The sequence below is a fragment of the Carlito syrichta genome, unplaced genomic scaffold, assembly GCF_000164805.1.
Source record: "Carlito syrichta isolate Samal-C Ts95f unplaced genomic scaffold, Tarsius_syrichta-2.0.1 Scaffold305794, whole genome shotgun sequence".
Taxonomy (NCBI): domain Eukaryota; kingdom Metazoa; phylum Chordata; class Mammalia; order Primates; family Tarsiidae; genus Carlito; species Carlito syrichta.
The window spans coordinates 603,434-631,239 of record NW_007249890.1 but is presented as its reverse complement, the minus strand read 5'-3'; the positions used below and the strand labels follow the sequence as shown (position 1 = coordinate 631,239).

At 40.2% G+C, this 27,806-nt stretch overlaps 1 protein-coding gene across 1 annotated transcript; it reads right to left on the bottom strand.

The window, feature by feature from the left end:
- Positions 1-684: 684 nt before the first annotated feature.
- Positions 685-27,636, bottom strand: ADGRF2 (adhesion G protein-coupled receptor F2). Its single transcript, XM_021714814.1, has 8 exons — positions 27,565-27,636; positions 23,312-23,354; positions 22,755-22,906; positions 20,527-20,760; positions 17,997-19,358; positions 12,053-12,094; positions 9,049-9,108; positions 685-870 (listed from the first exon to the last, which is right to left on the bottom strand). Exons 1-8 carry the CDS (start codon positions 27,634-27,636, stop codon positions 685-687), a joined length of 2,151 nt encoding a protein of 716 aa, XP_021570489.1.
- Between the last annotated feature and the right edge of the window lie 170 nt (positions 27,637-27,806).

Below are 27,806 nucleotides of genomic sequence, written 5' to 3'. Positions count from 1 at the left end.
ACTCATGGAGTGCTGACTCTGGAAAAAAAGAAAAAAAATTGCATCTAATAATGCAAAACTTTAGAGCTCCCACAATTGACTTCAGAGTATATGGAAACAGACTTTCAAATAGCATGTTATTGGTCACTCAAAACAAAGGAAGATGGCTTTGCAAAAAGGTTTCAACAGTAAATGGAAGAAATTTTTCCCTTTAAGTTGATTTTAAAAAGGAGCTTTGTCAGGCTCACTGAAAGGAGAAACTACTCAAGAGTGTTTTTTTAAAAAACAAAAAACAACATTACATTCAATCTAAAGAATGAGAATTGAAATGTATCAAGGGAGGGGATAATGCAGATGCTTTGCATTTTCACTCTTAGGAGTGAGGCTTTAAAGCCTGACAAATGACTCCAAAAGAAAAACACATGTAAAAGAAGCTTAGGAAATACAACAGCGTTGAGCTAGCCAATTTCTAAATAATGTAAGGGGAAGTTCCTGGAGAATCAAGCATCCCAGAAAATACAGTCATAAAATTACACATTTTCCCCATTCTGGAATTTGTGCAAAAACAAACTTTCTCCACTAGGAGAAAGGTGTTGGTGTGGGGCTTGTACTCACGGCACCCAGGAAGTCGATCTAGCAGCCCCAATGTGGAAAATCATCCCTCAGAAAGGTCAGCGCTGAATGTTTCAGCATGGCGCCCCACCATCACATGCCCAGGCCAGTATCTCCACAGCCCCACTTCAGTGGCTGTGACATGTCTTCTCCATTTTTGAAAGGGAAATCCAGGAGGCCCCGGGGAGAACCAACTCTCTGTTGTGAGAAGCCACTCAACTGTAAAGCTGCCCACAGTTTCAAGGCTTGTGCAAGTCTGTGATTCACTCCACAATGGATCTGTGAAGCACACCTAAGAGAAATTACAGGTTTCTCTTGTCTGAAGCCAATCCATTAAAATGAGTCACTTGTTTGTCCTTCAGTTCTTCATGTTTATCTCCGATGATCACATGAGACTGTGTTGCGTCTACTAGACTGGTGCAATTAGAAAGAGGGTGATAAAATGCAAGATTGTGCCACTACTGTTGATGATTTAAAAGGCTATTGCTTTTATTTTTTTTGCCTGTACTGATGTTGAACTTGGAGAAAATTAGTGGATTCACTGGTCAGTAAATTGTGTTCTAATTGCTAATTTAGCCCTGGAGAGATTTCTATTTTATATTTTTAATGGCTGGGACAAGGAATTCTTACTGAGTCGCTACGTGGCTATGTGTAATTCAGACACAGAAAACATAGTTCCCACTAAGAAGTTTCACATGCTCTGACTTTGGTCAGGGTAGCCAGTCTGGGTTGTTCTGCTCACCACCAAATAGTCCCACACATCCCATTCTGGTGTCTTCTTTTTGCAGGCCTTTCTTCCCCAAAGAGCTAACACAAACCTCCATTTAGATATTACCAAGGGAAATGTTGACCATTAGGTGAAATAAGTGAAAGGCAGCTTTGTCCCATGTTTGCAACAGTGAAGGTCAAGAAGGACATGTTTATGGAAATGGGTCAGTTCCATTTAGGACAATAGCTGAGTACTGGGGTATTTGGGAATTGGAAAAGTTAGTATCACATGATTGTGTAATCAAATAACTTTATTGAACATGTTTTACAAACAGAGTCTATGTACAAGGCACTAGAGGCATACAAACGTGAGTAACGTAGGAGTAACAAAAGTGAGTAAACTTGTTTCCAAATATATATATGCACACAAAAAGAACAAAAGTAAATAAACAATATAACTACAATTTACTATTGTAAAGTGAATGGCACCGATTATAACTATTACAAGAAATTAGGTGGGGAGAATCAGCACTTCTGGTTGGACCAATCAGGGAAGAGTTTTTAGAGAAGGCAGAAAGTGAAGCAGAGCTTACACACAGTGTACAGTGAGTGAAACCCTGTGACATGTACTCTTTTTTCACAGGCAGGGAACTGTGTATTATGATCATGGTAACCTTAGATGGCAGGAATCAGTTGTAAGCTTAAGCAGATTTTGCTGGCTGATACCCCTAATGTTGAACAGACCAAATTAACTCTTTTATTTAGGAGTCAATGAACTAGTTCCCATGGGAGCATCTATATCCAAACTCATGTCTAGGGCCATGGCTGTGTTTGCTTGTGCGTGTGTGCGTCTGTGTGGATGCATGTATTCACAGGTACTCTAATAACAAAAAAACCCTAATATTTTAATGAGCAATTATTTTTTGTCAAACACTATTCTAAATACTTTACATGAATTTATTTAATCTTTGCCACAATTCTATGAGGTAGGTTCTGTTATCCTCAATTTATAGATGAGAAAACTAAAGTCTAAAACATTTCAATGACTTTCCCAAGGATTTCCATGTATTAAGTATTCTGCCCACAGATCTGCTTTGGACACTGCTAGTACCAGTATCTCCTTGGATCACCTGACCAAGACGCTTCATTGGTGAGCTGTGAGCAGATCACTGAATGGGCACTGACTCTCAGGGTCATTTATAGTTAAGCTAATCCAGGCAGTTTCTTGACATCTTTCAATATGGCATAATGGGGCTTTCAAGATGGGTTTGGGGCTGCAGGAGAGAGGACACACCTTCTTCCAGGAATTCCCAAATAATTCCAGAGTTTCTCCATGGCCTTTTTTGGTTAATGATGAGCCCAAGGTGGGGTGTCATTCCCACCATCCTGCCTCAGAAAGTGAGCATACCTGAGTAGAGAGTGCTTTCGTACTAGATGTAATTGCTCAAAGTATGATACAAATGAAAGGCCAAGCCATCCCCCTCTCCCTAGTGCACAGAGTTCTCATCTGTAAAATGAGGCAATTGGATTTAGTTGTTCCTAAAATTTGTCCAGATTTACAATTCTATAACTATTTATCTTGATGAGATTTCATCTTCATTTTAATATGTTGACCCTTAATAAGTGACATTTGTGTCTAAATCTCTGCATTGAGAAAAACCAGTACTATGACTATCCCATACCCTTCTCTTGAAGAGACCCTGCATTTATACTGGTAAATGGTAAATTAAAACGAATTTCTGACTTTATTTGAAAAGGATGTTGTTGCTGTCCCAAGATGAGCAATGTCACTTGAAAAATGACTCTTTATTGTTAGTGCATTTTTTAAACTTCTGATTGATCTCTTTTTAAATTATTATCATTTAAGCCTTCTCAAACTTCCCTACTTAGAGGAGGATTATTTGTAGTAAATAAAAAGAGAGAGAGAGAGAGACCACACTCATTCACAGTGGGACTCACTTTCCCATTGTAATGTAACATCACTAATACTGGCACCTTTTTAGGGTAATTAAGGGCTACCAATTGTCCCTTGACCTTTATTCACTAGTTTTCTGCTACAGCAGCTGCCCATGTGCTTGCTTTGTAAAATGGTTTCTTTTTTTTTCTTTTCCTCTCAAAGGACTTCTACCTGTTCTATCAGACGGCACCTAGTTTGAATGTTGAATTTATTTACGTACAAGATTAAGAAAATTAGCAGCTCTGTCCTTGAAATATGACATTTTCTCTTTCCCATCTCAGGCTTCAGAAAAACAATGTTGGTGAGGGTTAATCTTATGTTATTAGTATAGACAGAAAACTTTTCAGTGGCTACATGGTCTTGAGGAGAACGTCCACAGTTAGGAGCCAGCAGGCCTGAGTTTCTACCTCTGGCTCACTCCATGATTAGCTGTGACTCATAACTCCAGGCTTCTGTCTCCTTAACTTAAAATAGACATCTTGTCTGGTTCAAAAGCATTATGCTTTTTACTTGGCTCATGGCCAAAGAATTGCATCTAAGCCCAAGACTGGCTGACCGTCCAATCAACTTAAATTTGAAGGAGTGGAATATACTGGCAGTTGGATTCCTTTTGTACAAAGAACCAGCAATGACCCACTTAGAGTCAGCCTAGCTGCTGGTGATTATTCATGAGCGCCCCTCCCTGAGTAACCCACAGATTCCAGCCAGGTGACATCCCAGGCCACCTTTGCCAAGATCAGCCAGAGCTCTCTCTTCCTGAGGGTAAATGTGATCCAACAGCCTGAAGACGGAAGCCCTGACAAAACCGTGGTTATGGCGCACTTTGTCTTTTTGTTCCCTTGTGGAGGCCCAGCATGGAATAGATACAGTTGATGGATGAGAAATGGTTAGCAGCACAGAACAGTTGAGACAGAGGGTCCGTCTGTCCTTTCTGCCCACCACGCCCTCCTCCATCTGTATCACAGTGTGTGAAGCTTCCTTCATACTCTCCAGAGGCAATAAGACAGGAAAGAACATGCTCCTCCTTTGGGCTCTGCCATTCCTGGAATATATGACCTTGTCAAGAACAGAAAACCACAGCTTTAATGCACAAGTAGCAAGACCCATAGGCTTCACAACAACTGCATGATAAGTTCACCCTTGCTGGAACAACAAGCCCCTCTGGGTACAGCCCTTTGGGTAGATGGAAAGTGTCTTCCCTTTCAGTCACCCTGGAATCCAAGGAACTGTCTTTTCTAATGCCTACAAATGCTGAGGGATACATCTTATCTTTCTCTAAGCTGAGTCTCTTCCTTTTGAAAAAGGCTTGGAAAGGATCTGTTTTTTATACGAGGCCCTGGTCTGCTGCAGAAGGCAGCAGAGGCTCCTGGACAGCTACAGAAGGCCGCAAAGGCCCCTGGGCTGCTGCAGATGACCACAGAGGCAGCTGAAGTCTGCATGTCTTAGTAAAGGGTTGAGAGGCCCTCTCTACATATGAGTGCCTCTTTCTGCACCTCCCTCTGCTTCTATCTCTGTCACATTGTATGTGTCTCTGTGTGACATTCTCTCTGTTTCTTTCTGCATTCTCTGGGTCTCTCTATGTATCTCTCATCCTCTCCCTGTATCTTCCTGTCTCTGTGTATCTCCCTGTGACTGTGGGTATCTCAGTGTAGATATGTCTCTCTCCCTCTCTTATCCTCTTTCTCCAGATCTAGAGGACCATCCACACACAGGATTGGGAGATGTGCATCTGCACATGTCTGCATATCTGAGGAATTCTCTTCCAACCTTGAGATACCATGTCCCTCGGTCTACGTGTCTGAATTTGTTTCCCCTTGTGGCTCTCTTCTCTAACTCTGTTTTTTCATAGATCTTTGTCTCTCAAGTCACTACCCCAATTGTAAATAAACGTCTACATTTTCCCTGAGGTCTCTCACAGGTATTGTTTATCATAATTCATAGATCTTTTCAGACTAGAGAAAAGAGAGGGCCAGGGTGGGAAATTTGGGGAGATTGCTGATATCCTACAGTATGTCCTGGGACAGGGAACTAGAGGAAGATGGAGAAGAAGAAGCGGCCCTTCTGCTCACTCCCATCTTAAAGACCCCCAGACTCATTTACGAGCATTCTCAGACATGCCTGATTGTTTTTCAGAGATAAAGAAAAAAATCAGTAGCCTACGAATTAGAAGTGTGAATACATTTCCAACCATAGCTAGGTGAAACTAGGTTGTATAGGAGAGTTTGTTCTATCAAGAAAAAAATTATTTCTAATTATAATTAATGCGACTGCAATTTTAAAAGAAATGGCATATATATATAACACTTACAGGGGCTCCTTTCTTTGCACTTACCTCCCAAATTAGGAATATAGTCTAATTTGTTAGCTTGGCCCTTTGGTGGGATGACAAGAGAATTCAGAAGAAAAGTTCTGCTGAAGACAAAATACAATTGCATTGATCATTATGTCTGTTTGCAATTATCACAGTTATTCAAAGCACATAAGGATTTATGATCCACAGCAATTTATTTTACCCTTTCACTTTGTCCTCTTTATATTGGAAGCTTTGACATCATAGAAGCAGGCTGGTGTGAGAGGTTCTCCTCCTTCCTGGCCTGGCCTGGCACTTTCTCCCAAAGGGACTTCTAGTTTGGGAGTTTGGGGAGCAGCAGAGAAATGCATTGAGGGTCATACACAGAGAAATACCAAAATGCCTTTGAGCTCTCAAATAGCTCCTTCTCAGCTGGTCTGCTCAAAACCCCAATGTTAACATCATCGCCTTGTGATGCACCTGTGTCCAAAAGGTGTCTTTGTGTGGATATATGTTGCCTAAGATAAGTAATACATTATTAGCTCACTGGTAGAATTACTACCACATGGGCATAGGCTAATTAGTCACATCAGATATAAAATGAACACAAGCAAGTGCATTTATTATGCTGGGGTTGGGGAGCCAGGACTGACATTACCCAAGCAGGTACCATGAGAAGGCAATTAATTCTGGACTACAGAAGGTCGCTACCCAGGGATCAAAGCAGAAGAGAAGAGTGCAGCAAATATATCTGCTTCTGTTTCTCTGAGTAGGGTTGGTAAAACTAGTGACAGTCAGTGGTTGAAGTTACTCAGCAGAATGGAGGGTTGCAAGGATAAATGTACCTAGTACCTAGACCAGTGGCTCTTAACCCAGGTAGCACATTAGAATCACTGAGTAGCTTTAAAAAAAATGTTAGCTCTTCCCCCCAGAGTTTCTGATTTAATTTTTCTTTTTTGTTTTTTGTTTTCTTTTGTTTTTGGGGGAGGGTTTTGGGGTTTTTTTGAGCTGAAGTCTCACTCTGTCGCCCAGATTGGAGTGCAGTGGCACACTCCTGGCCACCGCAGCCTCACCCTGCTGGGCTCTGGTGATCCTTCCGCCTCAGCCTTCCAAGTAGCTGGAACTACAGGCACGCACTACCACACCCAGCTAATTTTTTGATTTATCATAGAGGTGAGGTCTTGCCAAGTTGCCCAGGCGGGTCCCGAACCCGCGGGGTCAGGCAATTCACTCACCTTGGCCTCCCAAAGCGCGGGATTACAGGCTGAGCCACTGAGCCCAGCCTAATTTTTCTTGAGTGGGGCCTGGGGAGATTTTTTTTTTTAAATTCCCTAAGTGTTCTTTTTTTTTTTTTTTTTTTTCTTTTGAGTTGGAGTTTCACTCTATTGCCTAGGCTGGAGAGCAGTGGCACTCACATGGCCACTGCAGCCTCCACCTACTGGGCTCAGGCGATCCTTCCACTTCAGCCTTCCAAGTAGATGGAACTACAGGCAGGCGCCACCACGCCCAGCTAATTTTTTGATTTATTGTAGAGATGAGGTCTCGTCAAGTTGCCCAGGCTGGTCTCAAACCTGTGAGCTCAGTCAGTCCTCTCACCTCGACCTCCCAAAGTGCTGGGATTATAGGTTCCCTAAGTGTTTCTAAGGTACAGCCAGCATCAGCAACCATTGACTCAAACAACCAACAACTGATAATGAAGTGCTGGGTATCATTTTAACTTATCAGTCACATAAGAACCCAAAAAATAATTGGGAGAAATGGCTATTTTTTTAATAGCACAGAAGAATAGAATTTATCTATTGTGGCCTGAGTGGATCAATACTGAAAATATTAAGGAAGGGACTAATGTTAAGTTGGAAGGACCTGAGAGAGTCTGGCCTCTCTTCTGAGAGTGCCATGGCAGACCAGAGTGAGGCAGAAGGCAAATGTACTATCCGGATTTCTGGTTGGAGGAAAATATATGCCATGCTGAGACACTTTAGGAAAGCTTTAGATGAATGATTCTCAGCTTTGACTTACCTTAGAATTACCTAGGAAGCTTTTAAAACTCTCCAAATATGAGTCATACTGCAGACCAATCAAATTAGAATCTCCAGAGGTATGAACCAGGCAACCCTATTTTTTGAAGGTTCCCAGTTGATTCTGATGTGCAGCCAAGGTTGAGAGCCATTGTTTTAGATAATTATTAATGACTATTCTCAGTAAAATTTGCCTTTTGCTGGAAGGAATATAGAGAAGTCAGTAATCTCCCAGGTATGGAGTCCAAGGACTAAGAATAAGATCAAAGCTTAGGTAAGAGAAAAGCCGAAGAGAATTGGAGAGGGGAAATAAAAAGGAGAGATGATAAGGAGAGGGCTAAAGAAATCAAATGAAAGGGAATTAAAGGGTGAGAAATATGGGGAGGGGGCAATACTACTACTCAGGGCCATGGGTACTCAGGCCCCTGAAGGACCCTTGTCCATTGAGAACTCCTGCAACACCAGTCCATGACAGGCGATGTGGACCCTGTCAAGTGTTGGCATGGGAAACTCTAGATTGCCCCTTCTCTCATTGCTCTGGTGAAGTTCCTTGGGCCAACCCCAAACCAGGGGATGCGAGGACCAGCTGGATACCCAAATTTCACCTGCATGCAGCCTTCTTGTGTATCTAATCCTTACACGTACCCCACATCTCTATAATAAAATACAATTTAAAACAAAATAAAACAATACTATGTTTTTTAATATAAAAAATAAGAATTTTATTTATTTTTTAAAAATAAATTTTTCCATTCCTACCCTTTACCTAAAATATTCACGCTATCTCCTGCCTCTCCTAAAAAAAATAAAATTAAATAAAACAAACATGTTCTGGGAAAAAAAAAAAAAGAATGATTGCTAGTTTTTTCCTCACTCAAAACAGCTGGTGGGTCACATTCTTTGCATAACAATAAATGGTTTCTAAGTTAAAGGATTAGAAAAGTTAGAGGGCACATCATAGTCTAGCCTATGGTCCAATGACTGAGCCTTCTCTGCAGCACCCCTGAGAAGACCCTTAACCTACTTAATGCCACTCCAGTAACCATGGCAGCCTGGCCCACTTGGAAATTGAGCTATTAGGAAGTTCTTTGTGTAGGATCAGAGTTTGTTTCCCTGAAATTTTCACTCTGGTTGTGGTCCACCTGCTTGGAGTTACAGAGTAGGCTGTCATGGGAACCCCAGACTTCTCATCTTCTCTGTTTCTATTTCATCACCCGCTATCCTGCCACATGGTTTAAGTTTTACCCTTCAATACTTGCCACTTTGCCATGGTCATTTAAATTCATTTAAATCTACTTGCATCACTTTGGATGTGGTCCTCATACTCCAGAAAGAATCTGGACAGCCCAATCAGCACTCAGCACTTCTGGAAAATCCATGGCACAGAGTGGTAAGTGATAGTTTTACCAACACTCCATGTACCAGAAACTCCAATATTGACATCTTGGCAAACTTAAGTGCAAAAACAAATATGAAAGCTTTACCTCTGATATTCTGGAGATCCATTTTGTAGAGGTTACTCGACCCTTTAAGGCTCCTCTTATCTGGATATTTAACAAAAAAGGAGTGAAGAATTAAAAGGTCTTAAGAAGCTAGCACATGGGCTTGGACCTAACAATATTGCAGCAAGGTAGTGACTTTGCAGCTAGATCCTGTTGGTGGGATATGGAGGGATCAGTGACCTGGTGGAGTATTCTGAAGACGGAGAGACAAGAGAGGTTGGTGCTGACATGAGAGATTCCTATTCAGGGCCTTAGACATGGACTCAATGGCTAAGAAATACAGATTGCCCCTAGTTTGAGGATTCCTTGACATAGCTTTAGCATTATATTTTGGAGCATGATTTAAATAGTTCATCACGTTCCAAAGTTTGTTATTCAAACCTCCTTTTCTAGAGGAAAAAATAATAATACACAACATAACAACCGTCTATGGACTTCAAGTTCCCTGACTCTAGATCATCCTGCCCTTTTCCCTAAGTCACATCTGCTGAGTAAGGTGCTCTTTTGATTTCCTCTCCCTTTTTCCTTCTGCTATGCAAAATATTATTCACCTTTCAAGGCCTTGTAGAATTTCTGTGTTCTCAAGTATGCCAGAGTCCTCCAGCTCAGAGTGACTTCACCTTTCCCTGCACATGTAATATTCTTCATTACACAGACTCCAAAGCACGCCTCAGGGTTGAGAATGGTGTGTTCAGTGGTCCACTGGGATTTGTGAAGACATATTAGCTTCTACTTACATTTCTTTATTCTCACTTTTTTATCTCTTATGTTTCATAATGTATATAATACAGATGTTATAAATTAAAAATGATACATCTGAGGATACATGCTCACCTTTGTACTATTTTTAACTGATCCTACAAGTTTGAAGACTACTAGTATATGCAACTGTTTGTCAATTAATCATGTATGGTACTGTGATACTTTTGAGTATTTACCTTTTTTTTTTTTTTTTTGAGTTGGAGTCTCACTCTGTCACCCAGACTGGAGTGCAGTAGCCGCTCCCGGCCACTGCAGCCTCGCCCGCTGGGCTCCGGTGATCCTTCCGCCTCAGCCTTCGGAGTAGCCGGAATTACAGGCATGTGCTACCACGCCCGGCTGATTTTTTGATTTATTGTAGAGATGAGGTCTCGCTGCCCAGGCGGGTCTCGAACCCATGGGTTCAGGCAATCCACTCACCTCAGCCTCCCAAAGGCGCGGGATTACAGGCTGAGCCACCGAGCCTGGCTTGAGTATTTACCTTTTTTAGTATAACTTTAAAAGGTAAGAAGTTTTGATCTTGATAGAAGTCTTCATGACTTAGAGTTCTTGGCACATCTCACAGTGTTATTATACTAAGTAATAACACTGATGTAATGAGAATAGCACTGGTATACTAAGTAATGACACTGGTCTACTAAGTAATAACACTGGTCTACTAATTAATAATGCTGCAGTAGATACTTTGGCTACAGATACCAGTTATGCTATAGCAAATAATAAAAATAGTCACATAGTATATATCTGTATAATACCTTAAATGCTTTGTGTTTTTACTTATGAAAATACATTTGTTCTTTATCAAAATCTAGTGGAGAAGGCAGAAAAAGCATTATCTCTGCTTCCAATTGAGGAATCTCGGGTTCATGAGCATAAAGGTACAGCACAGAGTACATGCAAACATCAAGATGAACACTCTTTTACCTCTGATTAATTTTCACTAGATTGATATGGTATCCTCATAAGGCAAGGAAAGGACCATTGTGAAACCTTTGATATTAACTCAATAGTAGAATAGCATTGACAGTAAAAACAAAAAAATCAACTCTATAGTGAAGGTGGGAGTTTTGGTTTGTTTTGGGGTTTTGTGGATTTTGGAAGGAGGTTTGATTCTTTGGTTTGTGTTTTGTTTTGTTTTTTGTATATCCAACCTGATAGTGTTCCTTTTCTTTATTTGTTTGTTTAAATTGGCAGAAGGTGTTTGCATCTATATCTGAGAGGGTTGTTTGCTTTGCCTTTTCCAGGAGGCAGCGTGGTGCAATGGAAAGAGGGTGATGATCTTAGAGACCTGGGTGATCATTTGATGCTTTCTTCATTTGTTTGGTTTTTGTTTGTTTTCAGCATCCAGCACCTATCAACATTCACCTGCATTTGGAGAATTCCCTTCCTTGAGTCCACTGCTACTCCAGGTAGATGTCAATAACTCTATTTTTCTACCCCCTTGCAGCTAAGATGCAGCCATATGACCTGAGCTCAATCAGCTAGGACAATGCAAAAAAGCAGGAGCCAGTGGGCAGAACAGGCAGAGTGGAGGTGATTCCCCCAGGCAGCAGTAATAGCAACACTAGCTTAAATGTTCACTGCCTGACACAACCTGGTAAGCTGTGCTCTGTGCCAGCAAAGGGGGAGTGGATAATGAAACCTCTCATGGAGCAAAGAGATACTATGTGCTGTGCATAGGAAAATACTCTTGAAGTAGAGCCTCCAAGGCTTTAAACCAAAGAGAGGCCCTCCCAAAGATGATATTGAGATTCAATAGTTCATTTTCTGCTTCAATTAATCAGAGTGGCCTTCTTTAGAGATTGTAAGAAGCCATTTCTTCACTATGGATCCCGGTTTCTTCATCTGTAAAACTGAAAATAGTAATACACACAATTGCTTGAACAGGGTGTGGGACTGGCAGTAGTGGGAAACTGCCAGGAGCAGGGGGCACACCTCATCAACAAGGGTACCTGCATAATGAATATTTATATACCTAACTCTGAATTTTATTTTAAAATAAAAAAAAATTAAGAAGGATTAATGCTAATATACATAAAACACAACCCCATAAGTGCTTAAAAGGTAGTCAATGGCATTTGCATGGTAAAGAGCAATGATACCCTGTTCGTGTGTCTGCACAAATGATTGAGGTGAAAGCTCTCAACAGCAGTCTTCACAAGTGAGTATGTCAGGGCCAAGTACTAACAAAGAAGAAAAAGCAACAAAGAGATTTTACATGCAGTACCTTTGGATCCAGGATTGTCCCAAACACCAGGATGAAGAAGCCCTGGAAAAATGGAAGAGGGAGGAAAAACCATTTACAAAAGAGTGATGACAATAATACATGCCAGCATTTATTATCAGTTCCTTATTAGGTAAAAAGAAAAAAAAATTAAACCTTTAAATTTCCCATTTTTAGGTCACAGGACATAGATTCATTCATTCAACAAGCATCAATAGATTGCCTTTCATGTGCCAGTCACTGTTCTAGACATGTGAGACACCTCAATAACCAAAAAGACCAAGGTTTCTGCTTCATACAGGAATGCAAGGGGGACCCCAAAGACTCAGGATTTATTTTTTTTTAATGTGTATTTATTCTTACAAGTCTAAACTTCAGTCACTTTCAAAGTACACTTCATTTGATGCAATACACCTATTAAGATGCTTTTTCCACTGCTCAAAACAGGTTTTGAAACAACTTGATGAAACAACTTGATTCTGTTTCTAACTGCTAAGGGTCTCTGTCATTTTTTGTTTCACCTCTTCCATGTTGACAAAACATTTCCCTTTGAGGATATTTTAACTCAGGAAAACAAAAAATTTGCTCGGAACAGGATGGGGTAAATGGAGAGAGTGGGCCACAGCAGCGGTCATGCTGTTTTTTGGTCAAAAACTTCCAAATACTCAGCATGGTGAGCAGGTTGTTCATGAAAATCACCCATCGTGAAAAGTGCAAATGCATTGAAAGAATCTCCAAAAAAAATTACTGAAACCCAACACAGCCTCTCACAAAAATGCTAGCTGATGTCAGTTAGTTAGTAAGAATACGTACCTAGCATGAGGAAGCCTGTACTACAAAGGGGCCCACCCTCTGAAAAATAATTCTGGGCTTTTTTAGGTCTCCCTCATATTTTAGAAACTTCTTTTTAAGTTGGGCAAGATAAAAGTGTTTTACATTTAGCAGGAGCTGTGCCCCTCCTCAGAATATAATGATCTAAGAAAGAGTCAGAGGAGATATTAGGCAATGGACAGCAGCCTTGTAGCCCCTGAGCAATGTCATGAAAGAAACTTCTATGGAAAAGAGCAGAAACAGCAGTGGTTACCGTCCCAGAACACCCTCAAGCTCCTTCTCCCACCCAAAACAAAGAATATTATAAAACTTGCAAAGAAAACATCAAGTATATACATCCTCAGAAAAAAATAATAAGACAGCAAATAGACTGAGTTTCTAAACATATGATATGTATTCCCAATATGAAGATATAGAGGGAATTAATTAGATTTTTTAAATTATCCATACAAAGAAAAACCTCATGAAGTCAAAAGCAGGCTATTCCTCTACAGTTACCATGCATTTGAATTTTTTACTTGTTTTCCACATGCATTGGCATAAAAGCCACTCTGCAGGAAGGAAGAAGAGGTTGTGGTCCTATGTTTCCAATAAGGAAAAGGAAATTCAGAGATTCAACTCTCAAAATGTGATAGTGTCATTCATTAGACAAAATTTCTCTTAAATGTGCAATTACTTAGGTCATAGCTTTACTGAAAAGGAAGACTAGATAATGACCTTTCATTTAGGCATCCCCTAGTGAAACTGCTCTTATTTCATAAGTGAATGTGAACTCTTCTTACCCAGTCAGGGGACTGCTAAGATGCACAGCTTTAATACAACTGGCTCCAGAAAGATGTTTCAAGTTGCTGTTCATTGATGAGAGAAATGTCAAACCTACTGCTACCTCTGCTTGGTAAAAGCTCCAGTGAGAGGTGGAGGACTTCACAGGGAGTGGTGGGCAGCCATGCAGCCAATCCAGTCCCAAAAATACACACCAAAATACCACTTTCCATTCAGCCAGTCCTCAAACACTAAAAAGTTTGGTCCCTGTGTAGCTTTTATCAGATTGTTTTTCTGTGTGACACTCTTAGCCTACAAGATAATTATTGAAGTCTGTCACTGTGTCTGCTAAGAAAACATCTTTGTTGGCATGATTCATTATTTTATAAAGTATCCTTCTTATCAGAAAGCTGGGGACAAATATATACCAACCTGGTTTTGGTACTAGACATACATTTTATTCAGAATTTCTATGAAATTGGCCCAAGAGTCTTTTTTTTTTTGAGTTGAAGTCTCATTCAGTCACCCAGGTTGGATTGCAGTGGTATGTTGCTCACGGCTCTCACAACCTCAACATGCTGGGTTCAGGCAATTCTTCCTCCTCAGTCTTCCAAATAGCTAGAACAGCAGGCATGCAACATCACACCCAGATAATTTTTTTATTTATTGTAGAGATGAGGTCTCGCCATGTTGCCCAGGCTGGTCTCGGACCTGCGGGCTCAGGCAATCCTCTTGCCTCTGCCTCCCAAAGTACTGAGATTACAGACATGAGCTACCGCACCCAATCTAACAGTCAAATTCTTAAAAGATGTGGGAACCACAATCTGTTACCTCCTCTAATATGCTAATGGCCAATATTCACTGACTAAAGGAATAAGAGGCATTTCTTTCCTCATAAGTCTTGAAATTCCTTATTTAAAAGATGGGATTGGACTATATATATTTATAACTGCAATATTTAGCATAATGTGTGGCACAAAATAAATAATAAATTGGTGTCTCTGTATGTGTATTTAATGTCTTCATTATGCAGCCTGCACCCACATAGCCATAAATATTTAACTGAGAATTACTCCACTAGAATTCCTTTTCATTGATCCATGCCACCCTGGTGAAAGTTACACAAAATATCATTCAGAAGACTTGGATAAAACATGAATCATAAAGCTTAGTATCTCATCAAGAAGGGATCAGAGAATATACCTAAAAAATATTCACTAGTAGCAGCTTCTTTGTATTTCTTCTAGTAAAGCACAACTTGAGCAGGTAAATCTCAAGATGTTCTCCCAAAATCTCACCCAGCCCACAATTATTCTTAGTAAATATAAGAGAGGATGCCAGGCAGAAGTAAGGGACTGACCAAGTGGGCAGTCAATGCAGCAACTGACTGGATAATAAAACTTCCTGAGTAAAAGAGATGGTTGAGCTTTAAAACCAGTGGAGATACTCCCAAGGGGCTAGGCCTAGAAAATCTCTTAAGTTGTTTTCCTCCTACATCTTCTGGACCTTCCACTGTGTTTCAGAATCTCTCCCCTCTATCTGCTGCATCAGCCTCTGCGGCCTCTCATCTCTCCTTACCCTATAAGCCTCCACTTCTACTTCTTCCTCTCAGTTGATTGTGTTTCCCACTTCCGTACATCCAAGGTTCCTCTTCTCTTCTCCCTCGCTGGGCATCCTGAGGATGCCCTGGTCCAGTGATGTGTTAGCAAGTAGCCAATCTCTATGGCTAAAAACTCCCAACCTGGCTGATGGAACTCTATCCATGTGATGTCACTAAGCACAGAGTTAGTAGATGGGTAGGAGCACATCATCATACAGAATTTCCAGCACACAAATGCAGGAGATACAAATAACCTCATCAACATGGGGAAAAGCAAACAAAGAATTAGGAAGTAGTGAATTCTAAAAATGTATGACGTTTGTTTTTTACCTAATTTACTTAATCGCTAGTCTATATAATTTAATCATTATTGATCATTGTGTTTATAATCAGCTCAAAAAAGTTCCTAAAAATATAACAGGCAGCTCCCAAGAGTCAGTACAGACCAGCTCCAGACCAGCTCTGCCCAGTGCCCTCCCTAGCATCTGGCCCACCAACACCTCATTCTCAGCTCCTCGCCACTCAGGTGGGCCCCGCCCTGCTCCTTGCGTCAAGGCAGAAAGTAAATTGAAATAACAAGTTGCTCTTACTATGACAGGTAAAGGTGTTTCTGATATCAAAATACAAGTGCCTAGACCAAAATAAAAGTGACAGGTAAGATGACCCAAAAAAAGACAAGGAAGAAAAATACTTTTGGAAGAGTCATGAGCTTATTAAGGTTCATAAATAATAGGCATGGGATATACTGATCCAAATTTTAGGAAAACTGGGGTGTTCCCCCATCCTATCCAAAAAGCTATACAAATATAGGGTAAAATTGATATTTTCTGTAGACATGCAAAAAAATAGAGATTCAAAATGTGAGATATCTCTATTATTATTCACATTGTTCTTCAAGGCATCTAAGTGTTTGTTATACAATGAAATTATTCATAGACAAATTTTGAATGAAAAAGATGACAAGATTCTCAATTTTTTTTTAACTTAGAATCTCACTCTTTTGCTCTGGTTGGAGTGCGGTGGCATGCTCACAACCATTGCAGCCTCAACCTGCTGGGCTCAGATGATCCTTCTACCTCAACCTTCCAAGTAGCTGGAACTATAAGAATACTCAATTTAAAATTTCTATTATCAACTAGGTAAAATATTTACTTGAAAATAACATTACTGGCTACTGAATGCATTCAGAAGAAAGTAATATTTTAGAATCTTTAGAAAAAATAAAAGTTGCTTTTTAGTTATTATCTACATATCTAACATTCAATATAATAAACTTTGGCTCATGGCACATTATAAAAGAAAAGCATGAAAACAAAATTTCAATCAAGAAGAAAATTATTGAATATGGAATACTGTGCAGCCATTAAAGTCATATTCATAGATGATAACCTGGTAAAATTTTAGGGGTATTTTTAAGTGCAAAAGCAAACTGCATAAAAACATGCATTGTTTTAACCCCTATATTATGTTAAAATGTGTTTGGGACATTTGGGATAGGAAATTCAACCAGGAAACACATGAAATTGTGAACATTGTTTAATTCACAGAAGTGAGATAAGAAAGGAGAGAAACTGTTTATCTTTAATACCACTCTGTATAGCTTGCCTTTTAAAAATAAGATGGTTTCCAATGGTAACTAAAAATTCTAAGTGAAAGGAATGATAATAAATGTACAAATTTTAATATCTCCAGTTACACACCTAAATTTTGGGGAAGATGTTATTGTTTAATTTCTAAACCATAATAACTTGGCCTATTATTAGACTATCTATGACCCTTTCTAAAATCTTATTTTATAAGCCAGGCTCGGTGGCTCAACCTGTAATCCCGTGCCTTTGGGAGGGGAGGTGAGTGGATTGCCTGAGCCTGCAGGTTCGAGACCCGCCCGGGCAGGCGAGACCTCATCTCTACAATAAAATCAAAAAATTAGCCGGGCGTGGTATTGCGCGCCTGTAATTCCGGCTACTCGGAAGGCTGAGGTGGAAGGATGGCCAGAGCCCAGCAGGTCGAGACTGCGGTGGCCGAGAGCGGCCACTGCACTCCAGTCTGGGCAACAGAGTGAGACTCCAACTCAAAACAATAACTAAATAATAAAATAAAATAAAATCTTATTTTATTATAGAAATGTAGGGTACAAGTGAGGATTAACTACATATTAATAAGTAGGCTGCATGCAGGTGAAGTTTGAGCTTCTAACTGGTCCTTACCCCCCCAATAATGGACCAAGTACGCTTTGTGTTGTCACAAGCACCCCTCCCTCCTTCTTCCCTCCTTCCCCTAGCAGTGCCCAGTGACTCCTGATCCCTCCCTTGTGCTAATGTGACTAATGTTCAAGACCTGCTTATGAGTGAGAACAAGTGTTCAGATCTTTGTTTATGTGACAATTCACTTAGTATAATGATCTCCAACTCCATTCTATGTATGATCTTTAGATCATTTTAGTTCTTGATGCTTTCCCATTTACCATTTTACTTCATTTTCCAAATACACCTATACAGTTGGTGACATTATACCCACTTCATATGTGAGGAAAAAATGACTTGAAAAACTTAAGTAAATATCCCAAACTCATGTTACACATTATTAGTAAATGAGAGAGTCAGGATTTGAATCCAAGTCTTTCTGGAACAAAAGCTTATTTCCTTACTCAATATGCTATCCTTTATGTAGAAATCTAATTTCACAAGCTCCTGATCACAAAAACTCTTCATTAATTCTCTCACTCTGGACTTGGTCAGAAGCACTTGGACTTACCTGGAATGCATTGAGCAAGGAGAAGATAATGTGGAAGGCCAGAGAGCTGTCATTGATGACCGTGGCTATTCCAAACCCCCAGGTGAGCCCCAGCAGTGGTGTGAGGATGGCGATGTTCTTACTGATTCTCACAATGGCTCTCACCTCCTGGAACATGGAACTGCCAATGGCAGCTCGCTGGGTCTTGACGATCACCAGTGTGACTGTAATCAGGTTGACTACCACGATGGCCAGAGCTGGAACCACAAAGGCCAGGAGGGCTTTGGTCATGTCCCAGTTAAGCCAGCAGGCCCCAGGCCGTAGGTAGCCTTTGCCAGGTTCAGTGACAGCAACTGTGATTACAGCAATGACCAAAGGACATCCATAGCCCACTGAAAACAGAGATGCCACCAGGACGGACTTAGGCAGTGTGTGGAAAACAATCAGAATTCCATAGAGGATAAGGAGTGCCTTGGCAAGCATCCAGAAAAACACAGAAAGGTAAAAGAAATGAACAAAAAATGTTGCCACCACACATCCGTTGTGATGTGTCATCGGACCACTAAGAAAGGAAGCCACGATGAACCACACGTCAGCCATTAGCAAGGTGGCCGCGATGTTGGCAATGCATACATGGCGTAAATACGAAATCTCTGTCTTTGTCACTTGGCTCCAGACTAAGACCTCAATGGACAAGCAAATGATCAGGCTGCAAATGGAAATGCCCAGGCCTACATATGTTATGTAAATCAGAATCGGGCTGTTTAGGATGTGGGGTGACATAAGAATTGAGAAAGAGGTAAACAATTTGCTTGGCCTACACTTACAAACAGCTTGCTGGGGGTTTTCTTGAACCATTTTGCAAGCCTGCTGGTCCCATCTGCTCTCTATGGAGTGCCAGCCAACACACTGCGTCCTCTTCTCCTCTGACTTGCAGATCTTTTCAAAAATCAGTGAAATTCTTTTAAGTTCATTGGGCAAAATGACAGACAGGATGAGCCCATTCACAGTAAAATTTTCCAAAAGACTGGATTCCAAAATAGCCCCAAGAGTTGGAAATGCGATGCTAATGACTTGTGAAGGAGAAGACACCTTTTGAAGTTCATCTCTGCTGATCAGCACCCTTCCAGTGACTTTATTGCTGGTATCATTAACGCTCATTGAAAAAGTGAAATTTTTTTCAGTGTTATCTCCAGAGATGGTGGTGCCGATGGTATGAATGAAGACATCTGATATGTCAATGGAATGCTTATTTAGGAGTAGTTTTCTTGCAAAGGAATTGACTGAACGTAGCAGGACACCACCGCTGTTTCTGTCAGGAATGAAGGTCCAGTTTGAGATGCTTTTGCTGTTAAGAATGTGGTTGGCCATGATGCTGTAACTCTGCCAATAGGAAAACCGATATTAGTACTGAGCCTCTCTCTGAAACTGCCAGTATGTTCAAGACTCAGTTTTATAAAGTGTGGTCCTCCAACCAGTAGCAGAGGCATCCCCTGGGAACTTCTTAGAAATACAGAATCCTGGCAACGCCCTTGGGTCCCCTCTCACTCTGGGAGCTTTTCTGCTCTCTCATCAAATCCTACTTGAAAAAACAAAAAGAAATACAGAATCTGAGGCCCTACTCCAGACATCATGAATCAAAACCTGCATCTTAATAAGACTCCCAGGTGACTTACGTGCACACTAAAGTTTGAGTTAGAGGATAGAACTACAAGGGAATTGCCTAACCTCACGCTCTTGCCACTTATGCAATGCCTTCCTGAGAGCCAGGATAGTAGGCAGCCTTCCATGTGCTCATGTCTATCATCCACGCCACTTCACACCTGGGCAAAATTAGCAACTTGCTTACCCTGGTCAAAGTACCCATCATGTAATTAACATCTATTAAATCCTAAGTATATTGCAGAATGCTGTACAGAAACACATTAAAATGGAAGTTTACCCCAGAGGCTGAATGTACTTTTTACTATCTTTGCTTTTAAAATAAAAAACCAAAGAAATAGACCCAGCTTCATTTCACATTTTGCGGAATATGTATGACTGTTTTCTTTGCATTCAATTATTTTCCACTTTAGCAATCTGTTCTAACTCACAAATAAATACAAGAAACGTATTTCTCTCACATGACCCATCATGTTTCTTAGATTTTTTAGTAACCAAAACACACATTGGAAAACCATACTTCTGGTGGCTCATGCTTACAAATAATCCTGGCACTTTGGGAGATTGAGGTGAGCCCAAGAGTTCGAGACCAATCTGGGCAACAACAAAAAAAGAAAAAGAAAGAAGGAAAGAAAAGAAAACCATACTCCAATGTCACTACAGTAACAAGTGCTGTCTCTAAATGTTTGATTAAACATGATGACTTTTTCCATTCATTTGTTCTTTCTTTCTTCCATGAAGATTTGTTGAATATTTGCTTTGCTAGACATTGGAAGTACTGAGGTGAAAGACATGGTCTCCATCCCCCAAGACATTCACAGAATACTCCAACTAGCCTGTTTTCCTTTCCCACCGAGATAATGCTCCAACAGATAGCCAAGGCCCTCACCTGCATCTTTGTCTCATCAACATTTGTCACTACTTCTGTTGATATGTTGTGTAAGAGCTGCACAATGACAGCGATGTTGCCTGGTATCCGAGGAGACCGCTGAATGTTTTTAATTACACAAGACAAATCTGTAGGACACTTTTGTAGTACCATCTCTGCTATGGTCTCAGACTTTCCAGCATATTCATGTATTCTTATATTTTCTCCAAATGGCCGAACCAAATATGACTCCTCCTAAAGCATGGCAAAAAGAAAGACATTTTTATGATGTCATTTTTGTGTCAAATGTTAAAGTACCTTTACCAAAATTTAGGACAGCCTTATTATACATGATGACTTCCTATTTTATACTTTCAAAGTCACATCTGCTGTGAAATAACTTGAACAATACCAAGGTGTATGAACCAGAAAATAAAAATCCCTACTTTCCATTCATTTGTTCATTCTTTCTTCCATGAAAAGTAGGGATTTTTATTTTCTGGTTCATACACCTTGGTATTGGTCAAGTTATTTCACAGCAGATGTGACCCTTAACCTCCTCCCTGCAAACAGCAACTGTTATCTTTAGCATAACAGACACCTTCTGTGTATATACACTGTATGTATGTCATGTATATATGCACATTTCTAGCGCCATTTAAGTTCATTTTTACTATTTTTAAAGGCCAAGGCATGAGGCATAAGTCTATCTTAAAAATGGAAATTTTGAACTAGATTTGGATGAGTCAACTAGAAACCAAAGATAGAAGAATGGCTGAAAATAGTGATAGACAATATCTCCCACAGATTCAGGCTCCAGTTCCCACATCTCAAGGCAGGGGTGGCAAACTCTGGCCCAGGGATGGCTGCCTCATTTTGTTAATAAAATTTTACTGGAATTCAGCCAGCTCATACAGTTAAGTATTGTCTATGGCTGCTTTCATGCTACAAGGGCCAAGTTGAGTAATCATGACAGAGACCATGTGACCCACAACGCCTAAAATATTTCCATCTGACCCTTTACAGAAAAAATTTGCTGATCCCTGTTTTGGAGGACCCCTTTCTGACCCTCCTCCAGCCTACCCCTTCATATGGTGATGAGTCCATAGACCTGGAGGATTTGCCTTCCCAAAGCTATGCCCCTGCTTCTTGACACCTGAATCTCTGCTCAACGGCTCCAAGCCCACTTCTAGGACCTGGATGGGCTTCTTCCCTACATCTGTCCTGCCAAGAATGGACCATGTCACTGTGTGCTCACCGCTACCCCGAGATACGGTCAAGGGGCACCTGTTTTCAGGGTTATAGATAGATAGCCTTGACTGTCCACTCTCCTTGAGGTGGAGGATGGAAACTGGGCTGTGAGATGAGATATATTTATTTAGTAGTTTTTAAACTTGATTTAAATAATTTAAAGTTCAAAACACACAATATATGGGTTTCTGTTTGTATCTTTACTCAGGCCTCTCCACCGTGAGGGTTGGGTAGCCTTTTGAAGTCTGCTCAGTGACTTCTGTTATACCATCCTCCGACACTCCCACAGTCAAGTCCCAAAACAGAGGATGGGGATGTTTCTAAGACAGAAGAAATGTCAAATATGCATAGGCTCCTCTGAAGGAATCAGGAGCTGAACTGGAGAAAAGCAAACCCCTACTAGAAAAGGAGAAGAAATAACAATTTGACTTGATTTTATTTATTAGAATTTTATTTTGGAAATGTCTAATTACTTAAATATGTATGGAAATGTGTTCGTTTAATGATAAAGTCTTTCCCTTTAGGTCATCTGGCTTTTTCATTTGTTAATGAGAACAGAAATCATCTGGGGATTTGATAGAATATAGATTCTGATCGTGCAGCTCTGGGGTGGGACCCAAATTCCATAAGTCTAACAAGGATTCAGGAATGATCAGTGAGGGAAATTTGAATATTGAGGATTTGGGATATTTCAGGGAAAGTGAAGATGGAGAAGTCAGCCTTGATAATTCTAGGTGCCTTTTCTAGCTCTGACCTAAATGATCAAGTGCCTTTGTCTCAGGAAAAGGTGTGGGACACTAACCACACACTTTTAATGCCCAAAATTTAGAATGCCATTTTTGCATAGAGAGCAAGGATATGTAGGTGCTTGTATATTCACCTACAAACCTACTACATACCACGTTTCCTTCCTATCTCTTACTAAGGGCAACGTGCACTGCTCCACTCTGCTCATAGAGGCCACATCAGAATCCATATTGCAAGAGAAAGTATATTACCTCAAAGATGTTGAAGGCATTGAGAGTCTGGCAGGTATCAGTGACCTTATGCCATTTCTTTTCCCTGCATGAAAACCCCATATTTCCCTGAGTATCTGGAGGGCAAGGTTGAGTGCAGTGGGAATTGTCCATACAGACACCAACACATACACCTGGAAAAATAAACAGAATCCACATTAGATGGGAAAGTCTGAGCTCTGGGCTGCATTAGGTCAATCACTAAAGTGTCGCTGCAGTGATGGCCCCTTAATCCTGTGGACATCAGGTGTCTCACAAACCTGTTCTAGCCACTGTCCTGGTTAGAATCAGCTCAATTCAAAGGATCTATGGCAAAGAACCCTCAGACCAGGATGGAGCAGAGAGTGCTAGGAAGAGAGAGGAACAAGGTTTGGGTCAAAAGTACAATTTAATGCGAGAGAAAGACAATCAAAGTCCAAATGCAAGCCATCAGAGGTCCCATCTGCCATGCCATAAGACAGAGCCAAGAATGGCCCTCTATTATAATAGATGAACGGTAAAATGTCTGTGTGATTATATGATTATTGCTGCCCACATACCGTGTGGCCTGGCAGACGCCTTCTCCTTGCTCTTGCTGGCAGCCTAGAAAGGGAAAATAGAGTTCATGTCAAAATTAATTGTCAATATGCCAGCCCAGTAGTTCACCTTAGTCACAGAATAGCCACCACACCTGAATCATGGGCACCAAAAGCCCAAGTCAATGAGGTATGGGTCATGACCCCATTTTCCTTTCAACCTGGGTAGCTTTCTCTCTCACTGCTACTGAGTAGGAGCTCTCCTCTCTCTCTAGTAAGAAGGGTTTACATTCTGTCCAAAAATGCATTATAAGCTTCAAAATTCCTTATTTGTATGAGTCCCTTCGAAGCTCTGGGAAAGAGTCTAGCAATGTGTTCATATAAGCACATGTTTTATTAAATTTTCAAAAGTGAAACATTTTAACCTCTGCCATATGTTAAGACCAACATTTTTATCATTCCAGCTCTACCTCCTTCATATTCTCCATAACTTTGGGCATTGCTAGAGAGGCTGTATCTATTAATGGAATGTGACAAGAAGAAGTTAAGTTAGGGATACATTTGGTTTGGTCTTAATCGGATATACAAATGTAGTTTCTAACCACGTCTGCATTACAATGAGGGCATCAACACATAAAGGACACAAATTCTAAGAATATTCACAGAATAGGAAAATTCGAAGTGTCCTGATACCTTGCAGCTCACATATGAAAGAAACTTGATACAAGTTTTCCAAAATTTAACATCAGTCCTACATGTATACATACATTACTAATAATGAATTGAGAAACTGAAAGATACTTTTTTAAACTAGTAATAATGAGAAACAAATTTGATTAACAAGGCTAAAGACTAAATAATCCTTCTATTCTCTCTATTTAAAAAAATTACATTGTAATTTTTGGCATGCACATATGTAGTCAAAAATGTAGGAACAAAAAAGTGGGCACCCCATTAATAAAAATATTGTTTTTTTACTGAATTTATTACTGAATAATGCTGAATGAATACTAAATATAATACTCTTCACCATTTCTAAACTTGAAATTTGTTGTGATTACTTTTCCCATTCTAAGTAAATATTCACTTTCTCCTTAATTTTATGTTCTTTCATTTAGAAGTCTCCCTTAAAACCTACTTCCCCTCTTTTATGAGCATTCCCACCTCTCTTAATTAGAAGCCCCTCTCTCTGTTATCCCCCCTGACAATACCTGCCTCTCACTAAGAAAATGTCACATTGTGGTCATGGGAGGCACTCTGGGAGCAGACTACCTGAGTTCAAATCTCAGCACCAACCCTTGAGACCTTGTGAAAGTCCAACTTTTTGAGTCTCAGTTTCCTTATTCATAAAGTAGGATAGGAACTATAATACTGTAATTGTATGATACTTGTGCTAGAGCATTTTTATGAGAAATAAATGAGCTTATCCATAGAAAACACAACAGTTTCTGGAATAGTGTAAGTGCTATTTACGATTTAGCTACCGTTATTAATCTGAACATACACTTACTGAATGTGGATTACATACAAAGCTCAAGTTTCTCTCTTCCAAGAAGTCTTTCATGATTCAGTTCTAAAAGTGGTACATCTTTTTCTCTGGCATCTGAGGATTTATTATCCATATCACCATACCACACATTCAATGTTTGGCATACACTCACCTGAATTTTCATTTTGCTACTCAATCTTTTCAATAAAAGCATATTGTAAGTTCCTTAAGACTATAGATTGTATATTATTATTCTTTAAATTCTTCTGAGTAGCTAGTTCAGTGTCTTTTACATATGCTTGTATGCATACACACATAGTGTGTATATTTATAGTGACATATATCTTCATGAGTGTGTGTGCAGGTGAGGAGAGAGAGGAAGACTCAATTTTTCTGTTTCTGCACCAGAAGAATGTCCTGTAGTGGCTGGGAAGAACCTTGGCCCAATTACTCCAACTTGGGTTCCAAGATCTAAGCCGTTGGGGAAGAAACTGGAAATTCAGCGCTATAGCTCTATGACTAACTCTTGGGTTAATGTCAGCTCCATGGGGTTTTTTTTTACAACATTGCTTCTCAACTTGCTACCAAGAAACAAAGCTGAATGTTTCCTCTTTTCTCCACCAAATATGAACTTATAGAGAATCTGAATTGAACTTTCAGAGTCTCTCCAAGGTCAAGGAGGTATCACTGAGGATTCATGGAACACAATATCCTTGAAATCACTTATGTAAGATACCTTCTCTTAATTCAAGAGAATTAAACATTATTATATAAGTGGAAGAATTAAAGTGCTTCCACTGAAAAATAATTCTAAAATATTTTTAATTTTTGGAAGACTTTATAGATTATCCAATCCAACTCCCTTATTATACAGATAAGGAAACTGAGGTTTTGATAGTGGGGCAACTTGCACAAGACCATGCAGGAAATTCCATTTGCAGCTAGAGCTACAACTTAACTCTCCTACCTCCTACAGTAACCTCCTACAATACTGGTCTTTCCAAAAAAAACCAAGCCTATTTCAAAGTGCAATAGGCAGAGGGGATGTGTGGAAGAAAATACAGGCATCACAAGATACTCAAAACCTATCTTGATGATACCATGATCTTCAACACACTATGATAAATGCAGTAAGAAGTCAACAACTCTGGATGATACTCGTCTCACTAAACAAACTCTAATGAAGTCACATTATATTAATCAGGTATATGGGCAGAAAGCCATGATCTACTGTTTACAAGGAGTTCTGGAAACTCTGTTTTCTTAAGTGAAAGACCCGATTCATTTCTTACCAGCTAATTCACAAGTCAGAACACATCACACAGTTCTCTGGTCATTTCATTTGTAGGATGGTATCCAATACAGACAACTTTAGCTTTAGATATCAACAAATTCTAACCTAATACCATGAAAAAAGATACTAGCAAACCAGCAACCTGCTCGACCTGCTGAGCTGCCTGAGTGTGTAGGCAGACCAGGAGGGGGTAGCATCCAGCAGCTCAGTATCCAGCAACTTGTCTAACAAGAAGATAGGGAAAGAGTGTTCCTGACAAGGTGAATCCCAATAATAAAGAACAACAAAGTCAGCCTCCCATGCTCTGCCTTCTCTCCACACTCTGTCTCATAGAATATTGTGGATGAGAAAGCGGAATGAAGAGAGGATATTGTACCACGCTGTGGAGCTGGAATGCCTTCAGGAACAGGTCTTTCCAAAGGGGTCTCAAACATCTCCCAGGAACCAGGTACCAGTTTAGTGTTAGAGGGGAAAGAGGAGTCATGAAGATTCCTACCAAGGGCAAACTAATTAGAGGGCAAAATAAATAACATTTGAAAACTCGTGGAAAGAACTTTTGAAGTCATTTTTGCCTAAAGAGGATCGTGTTATGAAGGCACACGTTAAAATGAAAAGAGCAAGAAACTGAGAGTCTGAAAACAGGAGTTCTGGCCTTGGCCCTATAGCTAACAAGCATGTACCTCAAACAATTCACATTCCACACCTTGGGCTTCAGTATCCCCATTTACCAAATAAGGGAGTGGAGTTGGCCTCAAAACTCTTCCAGATCTTGTGGTCAAATTATAATACTCTCTTCTGAAGATGCTCAAAATAATTTTATATACTCTCTCAGTGCTTCTCTGCATCTTTTTTAAAATAAGAAACTAATAGAGAAGTTAAAATAACTCATGGTATGAGAAAAATAATATTCCAGAAAAAGCCATAGGGCTCATTGTTCCACAAGATTTAAAATAAATTCCACCCTAGTTAGGCCTTGCTTAATTTACTATCTGAGCTGTTGCTCCTTCTAGCCATTTATGGTGTTCACTATCAGGTTTCTCAAAGGAAATGCTGTTGCCATTTTGAGTGGGACAATGCTTCACTGTGTCAAATCATTGCTAGGTCCTGCCACTAAATGCCATTAACACCTCATGGTCACTGTGGCAAACTTCACCACCCACATGTTTTCCAGTGCCCCTCAGGAAAGGGTACCGCCCTGGTTAAAAGCAACTGAAAGTTTCGCGATCAGAAGATAAGGAAAGAAAAGTCTATTTTTCTTAATTCATTTGAACCTCATTGCATCTTAGGAACTTAGGGGAAAAGTTGACAGAAAAGTAATTTGCAGTTATTGGCTAAAATGGGTTTTGGTTCGCTGTAGTTGCAATTTCCTCTGACTGGACCAGTCACTCTGTTCCCCCTTCTCCTTACACTTTAACTCACAGGTACCTGAGTGCTGGTTTTATTGTCCATTTGCTCCCTCACCCGTTCATCCCCCATTCTTTTCCCTTCTCTTACCTGGCATAATGTCCTATTGGACTCTGTGGGCAAAAGAAACGCCAAGCAGTATAGCAGAAGTGTATGAGTCATTGTCTTCCACACAGATGATTTTCTTGCTTCTATAAAAGTAAATAAGAAGGCAAAATGTCTCCAATCTGAAACTTTCATAGTTCCAGGCCAAGCAGACCCAGTCTGAGAGACTGAGCTGTTTCAGTGCTGTCTACTCAGACCTCTCTGCTCCAGAGGTGGTGTCTTGGTGG